Raw genomic sequence first — 23,055 nt, 5'->3', positions numbered from 1 at the left:
GCAGTTGCCCGCCACCACCTCGAGGGTGATGAGGCTCAGGCAATAAATGCTGATCTGACTTTCTTAAACTCACCACCCCATAAATGAATTATTTTCATCCAAATGATATGAGCAGTTAACTGACCCTCTTGCAGTGTGGAGGGGAGGTGATATAATCCCTATAGTGTGCAGAGGGGCCATTCAGCCGATCGGGCCTGCACCAGGCCCTCTGAAGAGCATCCCAACCAGACCCAGTTCCTGAGCCTATCCCTGTCGCCCTGCATATCCCATTGCTAACCTGGTTTGCCTGTGCATCCCTGGGCACTATGGGACAATTAACCACGGCCAATCCACCCTAACCTGGGCACTATGGGACAATTTAACATGGTCAATCCACCCCTAACCTGCACATCCCTGGGCTTTGGTGGAAACCCACGCAGACATGGGGAGAATGTGTGAACTTGACTCAGTGGGATCGAACCCGCTGTGAGGCAGCACTGCTAACCACTGAGCCACTGTACTGCCTGTGCTATGATAGTAGGGAGGCTGTCCCACGTTTCGGGTGGAGTGGGGGAGAATAAGGAAAGTGAGAGATGAGCGTTTCCACTGGGTGAGGGTATGTGAGCCGTTAACTCTGCTGCTGAGCGGGGGGCGTGGAAGGTTGGTCTCCTTGAACGTGCTGTGAAATTTAACAACTTTTTTGAAGATGACTCCGCTGATGAAGAGCAGTCTTCTCAGACGGACAAGACCGAAGTGCAGAACACGCTGAGGACCCTCACGAGCAAGGTGGAGGACCTCTCGACGTGCAACGACCTCATCGCGAAGCACGGCACCGCCTTACAGCGCTCGCTCAGTGAGCTGGAGAACCTCAGGCTGCCTCCCGAGAGCTCCGAGAAGATTAAACAAGTGAACGAGCGAGCCACCCTCTTCCGAATCACCTCCAACGCCATGATCAATGTGAGTCAGCGCCCTCTGCCTACCCCCCGCCCCCCAGCACCCACAAGGGCTGTACCAGAGTGGTTCAGCAACTCCTTTCTGGCACCCTACAGTACCGACTGTATCTCTGTTGAGGTTAATTCCTCCTCTCTCAAGTAGCCCTTCTTCCCCATTCCCCCCCCAGCACATTACGTTATTGATTCTATCGCTACTGCTGTTACCTCTCACTGTCACTCAGTAACCCCTCTCCCCACAACTTCCTGTCTTACTGATTGTATTCTACTGCTGTTACCTCACACTGTCACTGTGGTTTCCACCCCCCTCCAAAGCACTCTGTTAGACAGTATCTGTAGTGGTGTTAATCTAGCTCCTTCACACTCATTCAAACCTCTCTCCCCAGGTGCCCTGACTGACTGACTGACTGTATCTCTCCTGATGTTAATCCTGTTCCCTCCCGCTGTCACTTAGTAATCCATTGCTTCTCCACCCCGTGTTACTGACCTGTATTTCTGCCGATGTTAATACAACTCTCTTACACGGTCACTCAGTAACCCCTCTTTTCACCACCCCCCAAACCTTCCTCAGAGCCACGTGTAACTGGCCGTAAGTGAACTGATGTTAATTCAGCTCCCTCGCACGGTGACTGAGTAACGCCACTCTCCCCCAGCACCCTGTGTTACTGACTGTATCTCTGCTGATGTTAATCCAGCTCCCTTACAAAGTCACTCAGTAACCCCGCTTTTCCCCACCCCACCCAGCGCCCTGTGTTACTGGCCGCATGGAAACGGATGTTAATGTACCTCTCTATCTGTGTGTGTGTGTGGGATACAGTGCTGATGGAGGGTGTGTACTTCTGACTGCTCCCTAACCCTCCCTGTGCCTCTCTCTCCGTTGTGTACCTGTGTGTGTGTGTTGTCAGGCTTGCCGTGACTTCCTGCTGCTGGCCCAGACTCACAGTAAGAAATGGCAGAAAGCCCTGCAGCATGAGCGGGAGCAGCGGATCCGGCTGGAGGAGACGCTGGAGCAGCTGGCCAAGCAGCACAACAACCTGGAGCGAGCATTCCGCGGAGCAACCGTCCTGCCCCCCAGCAGCACGCTCAGTGTCGGCTCCGTCAAAGGTAAGGGAGCCTCCGCTGAGTGAGTGTCTTCTGATGGCATTGAGAGTTCCAGCAATACCCCCACCCCCCCACGTCCGTCGCCTCTAACAGTTACTCCCTCCACAAGGCGGCAGCGATGTGGGCCGTCAATGCTGTGTACTGTGGTATGTCACCGTGATCAGGTTGACAGCACCGTGCTCCGCAAATCCATGGAAACGCCTGTTATGGACCTGAGTAGATCCCCCCCCTCCCCCTTACCTTGTAAGAAGGTAACCTGGACCCTAACCTTTCTTTGGTAAGGTAAATGTGAGGAGTTCTGTTCCAGATACAGTTTGACTGGTTAAATGATTATGTTAAGCAAATCACAATTTATTCAAGCACTATAGTTCAACACAATAAAAAGGAGGAAGAACTTGATTGCAAAATTTAACAGAATAGCAGATGCCGTGACTATTATGAACTAACTGTTCCAGTGTAGTGATATTTCATTTCATATGAGGAATGTTTGAGGACTCCCGGTTTATACATGTGAGGAGCGTTTGAGGACTCTGGGTCTGTACGTGACGGAGTTTGGCAGGATGTGAGGGAGCTAATGGAAACCGACAGAATACTGAATGGCCTGGACAGATTGGATGTTGGGTAGATGTTTCCGTTAGTAGGAGAGACGAGAACCCAAGGGGCACTGCCTGAGTAAAGGGAAGAACTTTTCGAATCGAGATAAGGAGAAACTTAAGCCAGAGATTGTTTCGAATCGAGATAAGGAGAAACTTAAGCCAGAGATTGATTGAATGTATGGAATTTATTGCCACTCAAGGCTGTGGAGTGTATATGTATGGAATTTATTGCCACTCAAGGCTGTGGAGTGTATATGCAAGATTGAGATAGGTTCTTGAATATCAAGGGGATGAAAGGTTACTGGGAGAGTGGGGTTTGAGAAACTTAACTATCATTGAATGGCGGAGCAGACTCGATGGGCTGAGTGGCCTAATTTCTGCTCCCATGTCTTATGGTCTGATTAATACACCAGTGGTAAAAATGCAAATTCAGGAAACATATTTTGTCGTGTATGCCAGAGAGAGGCCAGGCACGAGAGGCTCCAGCTTTTGGCTGTAATCGAGAGAGAGGGGGGGAAAAATAGCTTCCACTTGAAGTCCCAGAACAGCAGCTACAGCTGAAAACTAAATCTCAAATCCCTGGGTTCTGTGGGTGAGAGCACGGTGGCTCAGTTGGTAGCACTTGCCTCACAGCAACAGAGTCCTGGGTTCGATTCCAACCTCAGGCGACTGTCTGTGTGGATTTTTGCACATTCTACCTTTGTGTGCTTGGTTTCCTCCCACTATCCAAAGTTGCGCAGGTCAGGTGAATTGGCCATGCGTAATTTGTCAATTTAGATCCATTAGTCAGAGGGAAAAGGGGTTTGGCTGGGTTACTCTTCAGAGGGTTGGTGTGGACCTGTTGGGCCGAAGGGCCTGTTTCCACATGGCAGGGAATCTAATCTAAACTCTCACAGCCGCATCAAGCGCTACCAGGTCAGGCGACCCTCAAAGGAATATTCAGTCTCGTGACCAAACGCCTGACCAAGGAGTGAGATGTCATTGTGTCATGGTGGAGTGCAGGGGTGGGTGGGTGGGTGTTGGTGGAGCAGCAAGATGGCAATGTTTATGGAGTTGGGGGGATTTCCAGAGTTGGGTATCTGAAGTTGGAGGCAGGGCTGTTCGTGAAGGGAATCCAGAGTCGAAGAATGCAGTTTCTCACTTGTGCTGTCCAGTGTGGTGCGAGGCTACACACAGAAGAAGCAGCAGCTGCAGGAAGGGTATAGGTTTCTGGTTTGCGAGCTGTTGGGGCTGGTTTTGCATCTGCGTACGTACGACCATAAGAAATGGGAACAGGAGGAGGCTGTTTGGCCCCTTGAGCCTGCTCCATCATTCGATAGGATCGCGACTGATTCAGTAATCCTCATATCTCCTTTCCCTGTAACGCTCGATTTTCCCCGGTTGATCAAGAATCTACATATCCCAACCTTCGACATTAACACAAGGACTCAGCCCCCACAGTGCGCTCTGTGACAAGGTGTTCCAAAGACAATCAACTTTCACAGCGAAGAAATTCCTCCTCATCTCAGTCTTAACCCTGTGCTTCATGGTGGCAGACTCTCCTCTGAGGAGAAACACCACCTCAGTATTGACACGGTTGAGTCCTGATATGTTTCAGTGAGATCACCTCTTATTCGGATTAAAGTCCCAACCTGTGTAGGCTTTAGTCACTGGACAATCCCTCCACACCAGGGATCATTTCAGTGAAGCTTCTCTGAACTGACTTCCAAGAAAGAGTGTCTCTTAAATAAGGCGAGTAAATCTGCTGGAACTTCGGGTGTCTGTCTGTCGCTCTCCGTCCCTCTCTCCGTCCCTCTCTCCGTCCCTCTCTCCGTCCCTCTCTCCGTCCCTCTCTCCGTCCCTCTCTCTCTCCCTCTCTCTCTCCCTCTCTCCGTCCCTCTATTCCCTCCCCCCATGTCCCTGGTGTGTGGTATATCCCGGACTGATTCCCTCTCTCTCTCTCCCTCTCTCCGTCCCCCTATTCCCTCCCCCCATGTCCCTGGTGTGTGGTATATCCCGGACTGATTCCCTCTCTCTCTCTCCCTCTCTCCGTCCCCCTATTCCCTCCCCCCATGTCCCTGGTGTGTGGTATATCCCGGACTGATTCCCTCTCTCTCTCTCCCTCTCTCCGTCCCCCTATTCCCTCCCCCCATGTCCCTGGTGTGTGGTATATCCCGGACTGATTCCCTCTCTCTCTCTCCCTCTCTCCGTCCCCCTATTCCCTCCCCCCATGTCCCTGGTGTGTGGTATATCCCGGACTGATTCCCTCTCTCTCTCTCCCTCTCTCCGTCCCCCTATTCCCTCCCCCCATGTCCCTGGTGTGTGGTATATCCCGGACTGATTCCCTCTCTCTCTCTCCCTCTCTCCGTCCCCCTATTCCCTCCCCCCATGTCCCTGGTGTGTGGTATATCCCGGACTGATTCCCTCTCTCTCTCTCCCTCTCTCCGTCCCCCTATTCCCTCCCCCCATGTCCCTGGTGTGTGGTATATCCCGGACTGATTCCCTCTCTCTCTCTCCCTCTCTCCGTCCCCCTATTCCCTCCCCCCATGTCCCTGGTGTGTGGTATATCCCGGACTGATTCCCTCTCTCTCTCTCCCTCTCTCCGTCCCCCTATTCCCTCCCCCCATGTCCCTGGTGTGTGGTATATCCCGGACTGATTCCCTCTCTCTCTCTCCCTCTCTCCGTCCCCCTATTCCCTCCCCCCATGTCCCTGGTGTGTGGTATATCCCGGACTGATTCCCTCTCTCTCTCTCCCTCTCTCCGTCCCCCTATTCCCTCCCCCCATGTCCCTGGTGTGTGGTATATCCCGGACTGATTCCCTCTCTCTCTCTCCCTCTCTCCGTCCCCCTATTCCCTCCCCCCATGTCCCTGGTGTGTGGTATATCCCGGACTGATTCCCTCTCTCTCTCTCCCTCTCTCCGTCCCCCTATTCCCTCCCCCCATGTCCCTGGTGTGTGGTATATCCCGGACTGATTCCCTCTCTCTCTCTCCCTCTCTCCGTCCCCCTATTCCCTCCCCCCATGTCCCTGGTGTGTGGTATATCCCGGACTGATTCCCTCTCTCTCTCTCCCTCTCTCCGTCCCCCTATTCCCTCCCCCCATGTCCCTGGTGTGTGGTATATCCCGGACTGATTCCCTCTCTCTCTCTCCCTCTCTCCGTCCCCCTATTCCCTCCCCCCATGTCCCTGGTGTGTGGTATATCCCGGACTGATTCCCTCTCTCTCTCTCCCTCTCTCCGTCCCCCTATTCCCTCCCCCCATGTCCCTGGTGTGTGGTATATCCCGGACTGATTCCCTCTCTCTCTCTCCCTCTCTCCGTCCCCCTATTCCCTCCCCCCATGTCCCTGGTGTGTGGTATATCCCGGACTGATTCCCTCTCTCTCTCTCCCTCTCTCCGTCCCCCTATTCCCTCCCCCCATGTCCCTGGTGTGTGGTATATCCCGGACTGATTCCCTCTCTCTCTCTCCCTCTCTCCGTCCCCCTATTCCCTCCCCCCATGTCCCTGGTGTGTGGTATATCCCGGACTGATTCCCTCTCTCTCTCTCCCTCTCTCCGTCCCCCTATTCCCTCCCCCCATGTCCCTGGTGTGTGGTATATCCCGGACTGATTCCCTCTCTCTCTCTCCCTCTCTCCGTCCCCCTATTCCCTCCCCCCATGTCCCTGGTGTGTGGTATATCCCGGACTGATTCCCTCTCTCTCTCTCCCTCTCTCCGTCCCCCTATTCCCTCCCCCCATGTCCCTGGTGTGTGGTATATCCCGGACTGATTCCCTCTCTCTCTCTCCCTCTCTCCGTCCCCCTATTCCCTCCCCCCATGTCCCTGGTGTGTGGTATATCCCGGACTGATTCCCTCTCTCTCTCTCCCTCTCTCCGTCCCCCTATTCCCTCCCCCCATGTCCCTGGTGTGTGGTATATCCCGGACTGATTCCCTCTCTCTCTCTCCCTCTCTCCGTCCCCCTATTCCCTCCCCCCATGTCCCTGGTGTGTGGTATATCCCGGACTGATTCCCTCTCTCTCTCTCCCTCTCTCCGTCCCCCTATTCCCTCCCCCCATGTCCCTGGTGTGTGGTATATCCCGGACTGATTCCCTCTCTCTCTCTCCCTCTCTCCGTCCCCCTATTCCCTCCCCCCATGTCCCTGGTGTGTGGTATATCCCGGACTGATTCCCTCTCTCTCTCTCCCTCTCTCCGTCCCCCTATTCCCTCCCCCCATGTCCCTGGTGTGTGGTATATCCCGGACTGATTCCCTCTCTCTCTCTCCCTCTCTCCGTCCCCCTATTCCCTCCCCCCATGTCCCTGGTGTGTGGTATATCCCGGACTGATTCCCTCTCTCTCTCTCCCTCTCTCCGTCCCCCTATTCCCTCCCCCCATGTCCCTGGTGTGTGGTATATCCCGGACTGATTCCCTCTCTCTCTCTCCCTCTCTCCGTCCCCCTATTCCCTCCCCCCATGTCCCTGGTGTGTGGTATATCCCGGACTGATTCCCTCTCTCTCTCTCCCTCTCTCCGTCCCCCTATTCCCTCCCCCCATGTCCCTGGTGTGTGGTATATCCCGGACTGATTCCCTCTCTCTCTCTCCCTCTCTCCGTCCCCCTATTCCCTCCCCCCATGTCCCTGGTGTGTGGTATATCCCGGACTGATTCCCTCTCTCTCTCTCCCTCTCTCCGTCCCCCTATTCCCTCCCCCCATGTCCCTGGTGTGTGGTATATCCCGGACTGATTCCCTCTCTCTCTCTCCCTCTCTCCGTCCCCCTATTCCCTCCCCCCATGTCCCTGGTGTGTGGTATATCCCGGACTGATTCCCTCTCTCTCTCTCCCTCTCTCCGTCCCCCTATTCCCTCCCCCCATGTCCCTGGTGTGTGGTATATCCCGGACTGATTCCCTCTCTCTCTCTCCCTCTCTCCGTCCCCCTATTCCCTCCCCCCATGTCCCTGGTGTGTGGTATATCCCGGACTGATTCCCTCTCTCTCTCTCCCTCTCTCCGTCCCCCTATTCCCTCCCCCCATGTCCCTGGTGTGTGGTATATCCCGGACTGATTCCCTCTCTCTCTCTCCCTCTCTCCGTCCCCCTATTCCCTCCCCCCATGTCCCTGGTGTGTGGTATATCCCGGACTGATTCCCTCTCTCTCTCTCCCTCTCTCCGTCCCCCTATTCCCTCCCCCCATGTCCCTGGTGTGTGGTATATCCCGGACTGATTCCCTCTCTCTCTCTCCCTCTCTCCGTCCCCCTATTCCCTCCCCCCATGTCCCTGGTGTGTGGTATATCCCGGACTGATTCCCTCTCTCTCTCTCCCTCTCTCCGTCCCCCTATTCCCTCCCCCCATGTCCCTGGTGTGTGGTATATCCCGGACTGATTCCCTCTCTCTCTCTCCCTCTCTCCGTCCCCCTATTCCCTCCCCCCATGTCCCTGGTGTGTGGTATATCCCGGACTGATTCCCTCTCTCTCTCTCCCTCTCTCCGTCCCCCTATTCCCTCCCCCCATGTCCCTGGTGTGTGGTATATCCCGGACTGATTCCCTCTCTCTCTCTCCCTCTCTCCGTCCCCCTATTCCCTCCCCCCATGTCCCTGGTGTGTGGTATATCCCGGACTGATTCCCTCTCTCTCTCTCCCTCTCTCCGTCCCCCTATTCCCTCCCCCCATGTCCCTGGTGTGTGGTATATCCCGGACTGATTCCCTCTCTCTCTCTCCCTCTCTCCGTCCCCCTATTCCCTCCCCCCATGTCCCTGGTGTGTGGTATATCCCGGACTGATTCCCTCTCTCTCTCTCCCTCTCTCCGTCCCCCTATTCCCTCCCCCCATGTCCCTGGTGTGTGGTATATCCCGGACTGATTCCCTCTCTCTCTCTCCCTCTCTCCGTCCCCCTATTCCCTCCCCCCATGTCCCTGGTGTGTGGTATATCCCGGACTGATTCCCTCTCTCTCTCTCCCTCTCTCCGTCCCCCTATTCCCTCCCCCCATGTCCCTGGTGTGTGGTATATCCCGGACTGATTCCCTCTCTCTCTCTCCCTCTCTCCGTCCCCCTATTCCCTCCCCCCATGTCCCTGGTGTGTGGTATATCCCGGACTGATTCCCTCTCTCTCTCTCCCTCTCTCCGTCCCCCTATTCCCTCCCCCCATGTCCCTGGTGTGTGGTATATCCCGGACTGATTCCCTCTCTCTCTCTCCCTCTCTCCGTCCCCCTATTCCCTCCCCCCATGTCCCTGGTGTGTGGTATATCCCGGACTGATTCCCTCTCTCTCTCTCCCTCTCTCCGTCCCCCTATTCCCTCCCCCCATGTCCCTGGTGTGTGGTATATCCCGGACTGATTCCCTCTCTCTCTCTCCCTCTCTCCGTCCCCCTATTCCCTCCCCCCATGTCCCTGGTGTGTGGTATATCCCGGACTGATTCCCTCTCTCTCTCTCCCTCTCTCCGTCCCCCTATTCCCTCCCCCCATGTCCCTGGTGTGTGGTATATCCCGGACTGATTCCCTCTCTCTCTCTCCCTCTCTCCGTCCCCCTATTCCCTCCCCCCATGTCCCTGGTGTGTGGTATATCCCGGACTGATTCCCTCTCTCTCTCTCCCTCTCTCCGTCCCCCTATTCCCTCCCCCCATGTCCCTGGTGTGTGGTATATCCCGGACTGATTCCCTCTCTCTCTCTCCCTCTCTCCGTCCCCCTATTCCCTCCCCCCATGTCCCTGGTGTGTGGTATATCCCGGACTGATTCCCTCTCTCTCTCTCCCTCTCTCCGTCCCCCTATTCCCTCCCCCCATGTCCCTGGTGTGTGGTATATCCCGGACTGATTCCCTCTCTCTCTCTCCCTCTCTCCGTCCCCCTATTCCCTCCCCCCATGTCCCTGGTGTGTGGTATATCCCGGACTGATTCCCTCTCTCTCTCTCCCTCTCTCCGTCCCCCTATTCCCTCCCCCCATGTCCCTGGTGTGTGGTATATCCCGGACTGATTCCCTCTCTCTCTCTCCCTCTCTCCGTCCCCCTATTCCCTCCCCCCATGTCCCTGGTGTGTGGTATATCCCGGACTGATTCCCTCTCTCTCTCTCCCTCTCTCCGTCCCCCTATTCCCTCCCCCCATGTCCCTGGTGTGTGGTATATCCCGGACTGATTCCCTCTCTCTCTCTCCCTCTCTCCGTCCCCCTATTCCCTCCCCCCATGTCCCTGGTGTGTGGTATATCCCGGACTGATTCCCTCTCTCTCTCTCCCTCTCTCCGTCCCCCTATTCCCTCCCCCCATGTCCCTGGTGTGTGGTATATCCCGGACTGATTCCCTCTCTCTCTCTCCCTCTCTCCGTCCCCCTATTCCCTCCCCCCATGTCCCTGGTGTGTGGTATATCCCGGACTGATTCCCTCTCTCTCTCTCCCTCTCTCCGTCCCCCTATTCCCTCCCCCCATGTCCCTGGTGTGTGGTATATCCCGGACTGATTCCCTCTCTCTCTCTCCCTCTCTCCGTCCCCCTATTCCCTCCCCCCATGTCCCTGGTGTGTGGTATATCCCGGACTGATTCCCTCTCTCTCTCTCCCTCTCTCCGTCCCCCTATTCCCTCCCCCCATGTCCCTGGTGTGTGGTATATCCCGGACTGATTCCCTCTCTCTCTCTCCCTCTCTCCGTCCCCCTATTCCCTCCCCCCATGTCCCTGGTGTGTGGTATATCCCGGACTGATTCCCTCTCTCTCTCTCCCTCTCTCCGTCCCCCTATTCCCTCCCCCCATGTCCCTGGTGTGTGGCCCCCTGTCTCTGTCTCCCCCTGTCTCTGTCTCCCCCTGTCTCTGTCTCCCCCGTCTATAACTGAGCCCTCCCTTCCATGCTGTTGTCCTCCTAGTCTGGTGACAACCTTTCTGTTTTCAGGGAGCACAGGTAGCCGGGATCTGAGTGATGAGGATGACGAGAACGAATTCTTTGACGCCATGGAGGACGTGGCGGAGTTTATCACCGTCCAGGCTGATTCGCGGTACCACAGGTCAGTGATGCTGCCTTGAAGGGGCTGGGGGCGGGGGAGGTGGTTATTGTTTAGCCCCGTTGCCTTCGGCTGCCCAGGATCTATGCCCTTCAGTAGGTTTTCTGCTTGCCATTCTGCTCCCCGTTGCAGCTCTGACAGCTAAGGAACCTTGGACTTCCTGTTCCACCCATAACCAAAAAAAAAGAATTAGTCGCAATTTAGTACATTGCCTTTCACAACTGCAGGGTGTCCCATAGCGTTAGAGTCAGATCGGTGCAATTGGAGTGCTTTCGGTTAATTGAGCCCTCATTTCCTCTTTGCGCAGCAGTCTGCTCAGTCCCCATTTCCCTTCTGAAGCCCCATGCTTCTGCAAGCTTATTTTTCTGAACTGCCCATCCATTTTCCCCGTTGACCATCTGTACTCCCACTGCCTTGCTGGTCATTGCTCATTTTTCGAATCTTGTGTAAGTGGTCTTCTCCTGCATCTGGTTTTGTGTGTCTCTCTGTGACTGCGCTGCAGCGTCCTCAACCCTCCCTACCTGTGTAACCACCTCCAGTCCTCAGAATCCTCCCTGTCTCCGTAACTGGACTAATTGGGGTTGATTTGGAATTGGTTCTCTCTCGGTTGCAGAGAATGGCGTGAGCTGTCCAGGTTGGTTTTCAACGGAGGCGTCTTAAGAGGTTGTTCATTTGATAATAGTTGTGTCGGTGTCGCTTTTCTGAAGTCCCCTGTGTTCAGGAGGGAGTCTATTCGTCTGCAAAGTAGCAAATCTTGAAGGTGGAGGGACAGAAACCGGGCAACGGTTAGACTAGTTAGATGGACGTTTGGTATGGCAAGGCTGTTTCAGTCAATTATTCAAGAGACTTAAAGCTGTGCACTTGGAAAAACTTCAGGTAATTGGCTCGAATCCGTATGGTTTCCCCAAATGGTAATCATGCAAGCTGGATTAGAAACAAGAGGGCTTTAAAGTAGTGGCATATGCGTTGGATAAAGCGAAACCTGGAGGTACGGTGCATTTGGATTTTTGGAAGGCGTTTGATCAAGTGGCAGATCCAAGGCTGCTGTGGGAAAATGAACGTTTAGTGGTATTAGGGGGAAGATGTTAGCATGAAGGGAAGATCAGCTGGCTGGCAGAAGATAGAGAAATCATCAAAGAGTCTCTTTCTGATTGACATGAGGGAACAATTGGAGTCCTACAAAGTCCTCTGCTGAGGCTGCACCATTTTGCAACTACGTCAGTGACTTGGATGTGGGGAGCCCAGGCACAGTAGCAGACGACCCCTAGCTGAGTACGTCAGTTTGTATGTGGGTAGGGAAAAGATACATGGCTGAACGGATGCATGGGCGAGTGGGCAAAAGTCTGGAGTTTTACGTGAGAGAATGTAAACTGGGAGGAAGCATTTTAAAAAAAAAACACGTGGAGTGTTTTTTTTCTAAATGGCAAAAGATTCAGATACAGAGGGAGTGAATTGTTCTGCCAGGTTTGCTGTAAGTTAGTAAGCACATCGTTACAGAATGCGCTCTTTAATTATGAGGTAAATTTAACATTAAAGTAGTAATATTGTGCTCTAGTGTCAGAGGGCACTGGTGAGAGCACATGTCAAATCCTGGTCCGGTATTGGTCTCCTTGGGTAAGGAAAGGCAGTAAATGCTTTGAAGGTGGTGCAGAGGATTGGTGTTGGGTTGTTTTATGAGAATGTGTTGCGCTGGCCGCCATTGTTCCCACAAGTTTTCATGAGCAAGGTGTGTTTTGATTGAAGCCTGTAGCATTTGGAATGATTGACGAGGTGAGCGCAAGGAAGAGATTTCCTTTGTCAGTCACACAGTCAAGGACCAGGGATGCTGTTTTAACATTAATCATTGCTCCTTCAAGACACATTAAAGTTGTTTTTGAGAGGTGAGTGGTTTTGAGACTCTGCTTCACAAAGGTAGTGGTGGGGAGATGTCATTGAGTAATGTTGAGAACTGAGGTAAATATGACTTGTCAGGCAAGGGAATTTAGTGTTATTGGGGGGTAGATGGGAATGTGGGGATACACAGGTCAGCCGAGATTGGATTGAATGGCAGAACAGGTCTTGAGGGACTGAATGGTCTGCTTGTGTTTTGTACACTTGTAATTCCCTTCGACGGCCAACCAACTTCACTCCTCTCGATAACTTCCTCCAGCCACGGCCAGCCCTTCCTGTCTCTGTGACTTCCTCCACCGCGTACAGTCGTCTTCTTCTCGTTCTGTCTCTCTCTCTCTCTCTCTCTCTCTCTCTCTAACCGTCTCAATCCCCGACAAACCGCCGTGGCCTCCCCACTTCTCCAAACGTAACCTTTGGCCGGTTTTACTTGCGGCACCGCTGCTTCTTTACGCTGTTGAGCGTCCACCAGAGTTCTTGGTCCCCCCTGTGGCTGGCGAGCAGAGTACGGCGTTGAATGTTTTTTCTGCTTAAAAAGTCCGTCAGCTGGGAGGAAGGAGCTGTCTGCGTGACATTGCTGTCGGTAACATGGGCTGTTTGATTGCAGGCGAACGGGGAGCAACATCAGCGGAGCCAGCAGCGAGTAAAAAGTCCGTCAGCTGGGAGGAAGGAGCAATGCGTGACATTGCTGTCGGTAACATGGGCTGTTTGATTGCAGGCGAACGGGGAGCAACATCAGCGGAGCCAGCAGCGAGGGAACCTTTGAGGATCAAGTAAGTATTTAATTTCCACCCGCCTGCGCCCCCCCACCCCCCCTCTCTCTCTCTCTCTGTTCATCCCTGCTGTTGTTCAGTTGTCATCAAAGGGGAACCTCCAGGATTTTGCAAGGGCTTGTTTGAAGGAGACGTGACAAATGTCAGGGCAGTCTTCCTCTTCGATTGTCGTTGAAGAAGAGAATCGGAGACCGTCAGAGAGACAAAGGGGCTCTGAACAGACCCACGGAATGGGCGAAGCCCAAAGGCAGACCCCGTTTGATGTTTCCTATCTCTGCAAGAGTGACTCTGCTCACCCCACTCACCTTCCCTCACTTTTGCATGTAACCACACAATTATTAAACGCAAAACTAGTTGGAATCCCTTTGGCATTTCACGATCTGGTCTGTCACTCCATACACAGTGCACTCCACTGCCGTGGGATGAGCCCGCCTGTCCCCTTCAGTCCTTCTACCTCTCAACGTAAATCTGTCCCCCGACTGTGGCGTTTGACCCTCCTGCCAATCAGCAAAGCCTCTCCCTGCCAACCCACCCTGTTGGTCACCCCGATCAGACACACAAATGGGGCACAGAACACCGCCCTCCTAAGAGCCTTGGGAAAAGTGGATGGGCAGAGAGATCTGGGAGTGCAGGTCCATTGTACCCTGGAGGTTGCTGCACAGGTGGACAGAGTGGTCAAGAAGGCATACAGTAAGCTTGCCTTCATTGGACGGGGTATTGTGTATAATAGCTGGCAAGTCATGTTAACGTTGTACAAGACATTGGTTCGGACGCATTTAGAATACTGTGTACAGTTCTGGTCGCCACATTACCAAAGGGATGTGGACGCTTTGGAGAGGGTGCAGAGAAGGTTTATGAGGGTGTTGTCTGGTATGGAAGGTGCTAGCTATGAAGAGAGGTTGAGTAGGTTGGGTTTATTTTCATGAGAAAAAAGGAGATTGAGGGGGGACCTGATTAAGGTTTACAAAATCATGAAGGGTATAGACAGGGTGGATGGAGACCAGCTTTTTCCCAGGGTGAAGGATTCAATAACCAGAGGTCATGCTTTCAAGGTGAGAGGTGGAAAGTTTAAGGGGGATATACGCGGCGAGTACTTCACACAATGTGGTAGGCATTTGGAACGCGTTGCCAGCAGAGGTGGTAGAGGCAGGCACGGTAGATTCGTTTAAGATGCGTTTGGGTAAATGCATGAGTAGGTGGGGAGCAGAGGGATACAGATGCTCAGGAATTGACCGACAGGTTTAGACAGTACATTTGGATCGGCTCTGGCTTGGAGGACCGAAGGGCCTGTTCCTGGGCTGTAAAGTTTCTTTGTTCTTTGTTCTTGAAGGTCAGTGAGTCACCTTTTATGGAGCTGCTGCAGCCCAGTTTGTGGAGTTAGCAAAGTTAGATAAAGAGGAGCCAGTGGATGTAATATAATTGGATTTTCAGAAAGTGTTTGATAAAGTGCTGTTCAGCGATTTAAGGTGTTTGAGGTAGTTTATTAGCAAGGGCAGAGGCTTAACTAGCTAATAGAATTCAATTGGGATCGGAGGGACATAGTCAGGGTGGTAACGTGTAACTAGTGATAGTCACAGGGATTGGTGCTGGGGCCGCAGTTAGTAGTAATGCATGTTAATGGTGTGGATGACGGAGATGAATCTACTATGGTCGTATTTCCAGATGACTGTAGTCGGAAAGGCAAGTTGCAGGGATGACGGAGTCTGCAGAGGGGCCATCGACAGGTTCTGAGAGTGGGGGAAAGGCTTGGCAGATTGAATATGTGGGGAACATGAAATAATGTAGACAGAAGGATCGCTAGGCTGATTACTGATGAAGAGGGACTACCCTGAAGAGCAGAGATTAGACCTGTACTCAGTGGAATATAGAAAGGTGGGAGGCAATCTTACTGAAATACAGAGGATCCTGAGAGGAGTGGACAGGGTCGATTGAAGGAATTTGGTTCCCCTGTTGGGTGTGTCTTGGATCAGAGGGCTTAATCTCAGAACATGGGGTTGTACGTTTGCGAGGAGGACTTTCTGCATGGTGCGGTGCAATTCTTTCTCCCAAGGGCTGGGGTAGATAGATCTTTAATCAGAGATGGCATAAAGGATTAAAAGGCAAAGGTGGGGAAGTACCATTGAGGATTATCGGATCAGCTGGAATCTCATGGAATAGCAGAGCAATCTCGATGGGCTGAATGCCCTCCTTCGGGGGGTGGAGAAAGTGACCTTGCTAGTCGGCAGAGCCAAGGGCTGTCAGTGTAAGGCCATCCCGAACAAATCCAATTGGGAATTGAGAGAGAATTTCTTTCTGTTTAGTTGTGGATGTCGCTGTCGCCTGATTGGTTGGGAGTGAATGGGTTAGGTGCGTGTCAAGGGACGTGGAAGAGCGGAAAGAAATAAAGAAGTTGACTTGGCTGAGTACCAGAGTGAAGATCTCAGAGGGGCCCTATCATACGGGACAAATGAAGTTTACAGGCCAGCTGAACCATGAGTGCAGTGTGAATTGAGGGGCCGAATGGCCTATTCTATCAGCTCTTCGGTTGGTGGGTGATCCTGGGGTTAGTGAAACGGGATTCCGTGCATTGGACTCGGTGTTACGTTTTCCAGCCTCCGAACGTGTTGTACTTTTCATGCGTGTTCTGTTCCCCTGTGTGACCCCTTCTCCTCCCCAACGCCTCCCCACCACCAAAACCCTACTCTCCCGCCCCTCCCCCGTCTGTCACCCTGCCTCAGACCCCCGCCCAGGCACAGGGCTGCTGCTCTTGTTTTTTAGACTGTCCCTCAGTGAAGAGAAGCGGACATTGGGCTGTCATGAGAGGCACTGGAGGAAGGGAAGTTGAGCTGGGGAAAGAGGAAGGAAGCAGCAGAGATGGCTGGTAGTGAAAGAGAGAGGTACAGACAGAGAGAGCGTGAGACAGAGAATGAGAGACAAAGACAGAAAGAGGAGGAAAAAGGAAGGAAGAGCCCGTGTGCATAGCGAGACAGAACAGACGGAGACTGACAGAGTCTCAGGGCCGTAGATAAGAGAGGTATTTGTTTCCTGCTTCCCCGTCTTCAGTCTACCTGTGCCTCCCACTGCCCTGCTCCCTCTGTGGTTTTCTTTTCACCCATTCCCCTGGGACATGTGTCCCTCCTCTCCCCTCTCCCACCACCACTCACACACCCCCCTCCCAGAAGCCTCCAGCGCTTTATACTTCGAGTGGACTCTTGCTGTGCGGTGCTTTGGCCAAATAATGATGTGCCTTCTGAAATTTTTTTTTCTCCCTTCCCCCTCCCTTTTCTCTCTCTCTTCCTCCCTGCCATCTCCCTCTCCATCCTCTGCTCTCCCTCCCTCCCCCTCTATGCCCAGTTGTCAGATGAGCAGATGTCCAGCAGCAACACCAGCTCCAGCACCAGCGCAGTGGAGCTGGTGAGCAAAGAGCCAGCGACCAAGCGCCGTCGGAGGACCAGCATTCCCGACAAACCCAACTACAGCCTCAACCTGTGGAGCATCATGAAGAACTGCATCGGCAAGGAGCTGTCCAAAATCCCCATGCCGGTGAGTGCGGAGCTCAGGACTGTGGTCTGGGTTGTTGGGTTGGGGGGAGGGTGCGCAAGAATGAGGTACCTATGGGCCAAGCCTCCCAGTGCTGACCTTGCCATTGGTGCTGTACATGTGGCCTTGCCTTCCCAGTCGGTCTCAGCCACGTGCAGCGCAGAAGCAGATCCTTCGACCCGACCCATCTGTGCCAACCATGGAATGTACATGCATTTCGAAACTAGTACCTGTGTGAAGTAAGTTAGTACCCCGACTGGGATATACAGAGAGGGGCATTACAGTGCAGACAGCCAGCATGGACTGATTGGGGCCTCCTGCTGTGTGCCATAGTGTCTCTGCAATAGGCGCTGGGCCTGTCTCTTCCTGTCCCCTCACGCCTTTCTGTGTTGTTAGTCCCTCTGTGTCCTCTCCTGCAGGTGAACTTCAATGAGCCCCTGTCGATGCTGCAGCGACTGACGGAGGACCTGGAGTATCACGAGCTCCTGGACAGAGCCTCCAAGTGCGAGAATGCCTTAGAGCAGCTGTGCTACGTGGCTGCCTTCACTGTGTCCTCATACTCCACCACCGTCTACCGAACGGGAAAGCCTTTCAACCCCTTGCTCGGGGAGACCTTCGAATTGGACCGGCTGGAAGATGAAGGATTCCGGTCCATCTGCGAGCAGGTCACCTTCACGTTCGCTTTTTTTCCTCTTCCCCGTTCGTATCCTTGTAGAAGTTTCAGTTTTTCCTCATCTTTTCTCTATTTACTTTGGCACCTCGGAGTCGTGATGAGGTACTTTGTACCTCAGGCAGCATCTCCTGTGATGCCGTTGTGCGCATTTCACTGTCCTCCTGTACTTGAGGACACTTGGTGACAAGAAACCAAATTCTATTTGCAAAGTGAAGTGCTGCCTTATTCTTCTGAATCTCAGAACTGGAGAACGAGGAGCAGGAGTAGGCCGTCTGGCCCTTCAAGCCTGCTCCGCCATGCCATAAGATCATGGCTGATCTTTTCATGGACTGAGCTCCACTTCGCCGCCGTCTCACTGTATCCCTTAATTCCTTATTGTTCAATATGATATCAACCTTAAGAAGCTCCCCACATCTGAAAGTAGAGCATTCCTATGAAACCTTTCGTAATGGCATAAAGCAAGGAAGCATTAATTTAGACGGGAAAGATGTTACCCTTCTTCGTCAAAGCGAATATCCCCTTCAGATTTCTTTTGGTGAGCGAGAACAGGTGCCCGAGCCTTTATCTGAAATCCAAAAAAGCTCCAAAGTCCGAAAGGTTTTTCTGTGAAGTTTTTCCCCTCATGAGCAAGGTTGTTTGGTGTGCAACCAGTTAACCCAAGTCGATGCCCACTCAATGTGTGCCATGCGGATGTGACATGGGTGGGGGGAGAGGCATGGTTCACCACTGGCAGGCCTCAATTCTGTCTTAAAGCCAGTTTTACTCAATGAGTCTGCTCCTCCGGTAAGTCTTTCAGAATTTCACCGTCAAACTGTCACTTGCTGTAAAATTCTGATTTCTGAAAACCAGCTAGTCCCAAGCAGTTCGAATAAAGGATTGTGCACCTGTACTAATGTAGGTCTTTCATAAAAGCAAAGTAGCGTAAAGTGAACTTGGGGAAAAGCAGAGAGTACCTGTAATCCTCAGTGCTGCAGCCTGTCCTTGTATGTCAGTCCCTGGGATCAGTCTGGTCAATCTTCAACTGCATTCCCTCCACAGCAAACAGTAATCCTCCTGCCAGTTCTGAGGAAGGGTCGCTCGGCGTGAACTGCCTTTTCTCTCTGCACCTGCTGCCAGACCTGCTGAGCTTTCCTGGCAATTTCGGCTTTTTCTTTTATTGTTGCCTCCCTCCTCTGGTAAGGAGACCAAAACTGCTCCGGGTGTGCTGTCCCTGAGCCCCTGGACAGTTGCAGCAAGACATCCCTGCTCCGCTACTGGGATGTGAGGTGGTGCTGAAAGGGGACAACACCCTCCGGAGAGGGTGTTACATGTGTAATGGTGTGGTCCTCTGACCCTCCCCCCAATTTTTGTTTTCCCAACAGGTCAGTCACCACCCTCCAGCTGCTGCACATCACGTCGATTCCAAGTATGGCTGGACGTTGAGGCAAGAGATAGCTATCGCTAGCAAATTCAGAGGAAAGTATCTGTCCATCATGCCCCTGGGTAAGTGAACTAGAGTCAAAACCAGCTGACGGTGTGTGTGTGTGTGTGTGTGCGCGCGTGTCTCGCCCTTGTCTCTTCCGTGCAATGTGTTATGCTGTGCAGAATTGTCTCAACCTGCGAAGCCGGTTCCCAGGCCGTGGTTTGATTTGTCATTGTCAGGGCAACTTCAGTTATGCGAACATTAATTATCCAAATTTCAGATTGTCTGAGCAAGGTCTCAGGGACCCGATGCTCAGGTAAACTGTTCCGTCCGCACGTGCAATTATCTAAACAAAATCGTCCCCGCCTGTGTCATTTGGATAATCGAGGTTGTTATGCACCTGGGTCGAGTGAAGAGTTTTGTTTTACGTGCAGTACAGCCTGATCATTCCATACAAAATTTGTGGGGTGATAGAACAAGGCGAGGAATGCAACGTTACAGCTGCAGAGAAGGTGCACAGAAAGCCAGGTCAGCATGAGTTTGGTGAGGCTCGTTCACGAGTCGAATAACAGCAGGGAAGAAGCTGTTCTTCAACCTGTTTAGATTAGATTAGATTACATTACAGTGTGGAAACAGGCCCTTCGGCCCAACAAGTCCACACCAACCCGCCGAAGCGCAACCCACCCAAACCCCTACATTTACCCCTAACCTAACACTACAGGCAATTTAGCATGGCCAATTCACCTGACCTGCACATCTTTGGACTGTGGGAGGAAACCGGAGCAGCCGGAGGAAACCCACGCAGACACTGGGAGAACGTGCAAACTCCACACAGTCAGTCGCCTGAGGCGGGAATTGAACCCGGGTCTCTGGCGCTGTGAGGCAGCAGTGCTAACCACTGTGCCACCGTGCCGCCCACTTGTTGGTACGCAAGTCTCAGCTTTTCCATCTTCTGCCTGGTGGAAGAGATTATAAGCAATACGCGGGAGGGATCTTTGATGTTGGCTGCCTTCCCAAGGCAGGAGGTTGTATAGTCTGAGTCAGTGGATGGAAGGTTGGTTTGGGTGATGGACTGGGCTATGTTCACAACTCTGTCGTTTCTTACGGGCCTGGGTAGAGCAGTTGCTGCACTGAGCTGTGATGCATTGGATAGAGTGCTTTCTTTGTTGCGCCTGTGAAAGTCGGTTCAGAATCCTCATGGGAGAAGGAGGTGGAGGCTTTGGAGAGAGCGCGAAAGACGTTTAGCAGAATGTTGCCAGAATTAAAGTGTACTGGCTACAAGGGAAGGTTGTGTAAACTTGGATTGAGTTTTGCTGGAGCTCTGGAGGCTCAAAGGGGTGACGTGACCGTAATGTGTGAAATGAAGTGGCATGGGTAGTCACAGTCACCTTCCCAGTTTGGACATGTCACGGAGTATAGGGAAAAGGCACCTGCAGAATCCGGAGCGACAGGATCAAATAAAGGGGACTGTTTGAAACGTGGAGGGAGATGTCAAAAAAGTGTGCAGTATTCTGTCCTTTTCGATTTCCTGCAGTATGGAAACTGGCTGTTCAGCCCAACAAGTCCACACCGACCCTCCGAAGAGCAACCCACCCAGACCCATTCCCCATATTTACCCCTGACCAATGCACCTAACACTATGGGCAATTTAGCATGGCCAATTCACCTGACCTGCACATCTTTAGATTGTGGGAGGAAAGTGGAGCACCCAGAGGAAACCCACGCAGACACAGTGTGCAAACTGCACACAGACAGTAGCACGAGGCTGGAATCGAACCCAGGTCCCTGGCGCTGAGAGGCAGCAGTGCTAACCACTGAGCCACCGTGCTGTCCTTTGTTAACAGGAGGACAGAATGCAAAAGTGAAGAGGTTTTTATTGAACTTGTGTAAGGCTGTAGACCTCAGCTGGAGTATTGAGTAGTGATCAAGTTTGGACAAGAGAGGAGATTTGCTGGAAGTGTTCAGAACCATGACAGGCCAAGACCAAGTGCACGGGCAGAAACTGTCCTTGTTCAGAGAAGCATTGAGAACCCAAAGCAATGGTGCAGAGTTGAAATGTTTCGCAAAGGGAGCAGAGGCGGGGTGGGGAATGTCTAGTTGGTCATTAGGATATGGAAAGCAAGAGTAGAGGTATGAGCAGAGGCCTTGAAGAAGACATTGGGGTGATTGTTCCCATTTAAGTGATGTGCAAGAGGCAAAAGCAGATGCATAACCATCAGTCAGAATGATCCGAGAGAGAGCCAGTGCAGACATAATGGGCCAAATGGTCACAACCTGTACCAACACAATTGTGATTGGACATTTATTGTGTATTCGCGTCTGTGTACATTGGTGCATCAGTGAACGAAATTCGAATTCCTGAGAGCAGACCAGGTAAGGTTGGGCGTCACGTGAGGACTGGAGTCATGTGGAGCCCACCCCAGCCTGGGTAAGGACAGGGGGGCAAAAACACACCAACTGACGTGGGTCCTTCCCTGTGCTGCAGGTACCATCCACTGCAACTTCCATCAAAGCGGCAACCATTACACGTGGAAGAAGGTCACCACCACCGTGCACAACATCATCGTGGGCAAGTTGTGGATCGATCAGGTGAGGATGGCAGGCCATGGGCCTTATCCCTGAGGACTGCACCCACCCCTACCCCGCCCCATTTAGGTGGCAATGAGCAGCCCCACATGTGGTCGTTGATAAAGGCGGCTGCATCTGGCCTCTGAGAGGCTGGGAAAGGGAGTGCTGCGCTGTTGGAGGGTCAGAGCCATGTGCTGTGTCCCAGGCTTGGGGCTGAATGATCTTCCATTTTCACAGGACCCTGACATTGTCCCCTTCGTCATAAAGAACCATGTTGTGTTGTTTCTCTTTTTTTTTCTCCCATGTGTCTGACCAGAGCGGCGAGGTTGACATCATCAACAGGAAGACCAGGGACAAGTGTCACTTGAAGTTCGCACCTTACAGCTATTTCTCTCGCGACGTTGCACGGAAGGTAGGTTTCTGTCGCACTGAGATACTTGAGAGCCAAGAGAGGGCGGGTCTGTCAGCTCTTCTCCATCCAAACTTCCAAGCCAACCACAACCCCCTTCTGCGAGGACAGCTTCCTTCACACCCCCCAAGAGAAAAGAGCATCAACTGCCTGAACCCTGTTGCCCACCATGCTCCTTTGACTGTTGACCTACACTGTCTTCTAGTTCGCCTGACCATTTCTCTGTTCACATCCCTCTGTGGCATTGTTCGCTCTCCCTCTGCATCCTCACAGCCTCCTACTTTTCCTCTGACGTCTGTCCCTGTCTGGTTCAGGCATCACTTGATCACCCTCCGACTGGTCACCCTGAGCTCACAGATCCCTTCCTGAAACTATTTCCTCTGTGATATAATGTGTGAGAGGTTCATCCATATTTTGTAACATCGCTTATTGTAAGGACTGGATTTCAGGTAGTTGTATGTAGACTTGTGTCTGAAGAGGCTTAAAATGCAAATGTTTCTTGTAGCAGTGGTGATTGCTTACAAAAGCAGTGTGTGTGTGTGTTCTGGGAGGCTAATAGGTAGAGTAATAGAATCACAGAGATGTACAGTATGGACACAGATCTTTCAATCCAACTCGTCCAGATATCCCAACGTCATCATAACACCATAAGAAATAGGAGTGGAAGTAAGGCCATTTGGCCCATTGAGTCCACTGCGTCATTCAATTATGGCTGACGGGCGTTTCGACGCCACTTACTGGCAGTTTCTCCGTAATCGAGTCCCACCTGCCAGCACCCGGCCGCGATATCCCTTCAAACCCTTCCTATTCATATATCCATCCAGATGCCTTTTAAATGTTGCAATTGTACCAGCCTCCACTGCTTCCTCTGGCAGCTCATTCCATATAATTACCACCCTCTGCATGAAGACATTGCCCGTTAAGGCTCCTTAATATCTTTCCCCTCTCACCCTAACGTATGCCCTCTAATTCTGCACTCCCCCGCGCCAGGGAAAAGACCTTGTCTATTTGTCCTATCCATGCCCTTCATGATTTTATAAACCTCTATAAGGTCACCCCTCAGCCTCCGGACACTCCAGGGAAAAGAGACCCAGCCTGTTCAGCCTCTCCCTATAGCTCAAATCCTCCAACCCTCGCAACATCCTTGTAAATCTTTTTTTAACCCTTTCAAGTTTCACAACAGCCTCTGATAGAAAGGAGAAGTAAAATTGCATGCAATATTCCAACAGTGGCCTAAGCAATGTCCTGTGCAGCTGTAACATAACCTCCCAACTCCTGTACTCAATACTCT

The 23,055-nt window shown here is 52.6% G+C and overlaps 1 protein-coding gene across 1 annotated transcript in view; it reads left to right on the top strand.

Moving 5' to 3' along the window:
• The window catches only part of LOC122544070 (oxysterol-binding protein 1-like), a 68,770-nt gene that overhangs the window by 33,129 nt on the left and 12,586 nt on the right, over positions 1 to 23,055 (top strand). Inside the window, exons 3-11 of the mRNA XM_043683072.1 lie at positions 686 to 936; positions 1,835 to 2,033; positions 10,425 to 10,536; positions 13,139 to 13,193; positions 16,527 to 16,715; positions 17,132 to 17,377; positions 18,747 to 18,867; positions 21,273 to 21,376; positions 21,672 to 21,767. Of these exons, the coding sequence (XP_043539007.1) occupies positions 686 to 936; positions 1,835 to 2,033; positions 10,425 to 10,536; positions 13,139 to 13,193; positions 16,527 to 16,715; positions 17,132 to 17,377; positions 18,747 to 18,867; positions 21,273 to 21,376; positions 21,672 to 21,767 (1,373 nt within the window). The remainder of the gene's footprint in view (positions 1 to 685; positions 937 to 1,834; positions 2,034 to 10,424; positions 10,537 to 13,138; positions 13,194 to 16,526; positions 16,716 to 17,131; positions 17,378 to 18,746; positions 18,868 to 21,272; positions 21,377 to 21,671; positions 21,768 to 23,055) is intronic.

This window comes from Chiloscyllium plagiosum, chromosome 46, assembly GCF_004010195.1.
Source record: "Chiloscyllium plagiosum isolate BGI_BamShark_2017 chromosome 46, ASM401019v2, whole genome shotgun sequence".
Taxonomy (NCBI): domain Eukaryota; kingdom Metazoa; phylum Chordata; class Chondrichthyes; order Orectolobiformes; family Hemiscylliidae; genus Chiloscyllium; species Chiloscyllium plagiosum.
Note: the sequence above shows the minus strand (reverse complement) of the source record. Positions and strands in the feature narration are given on the sequence as shown.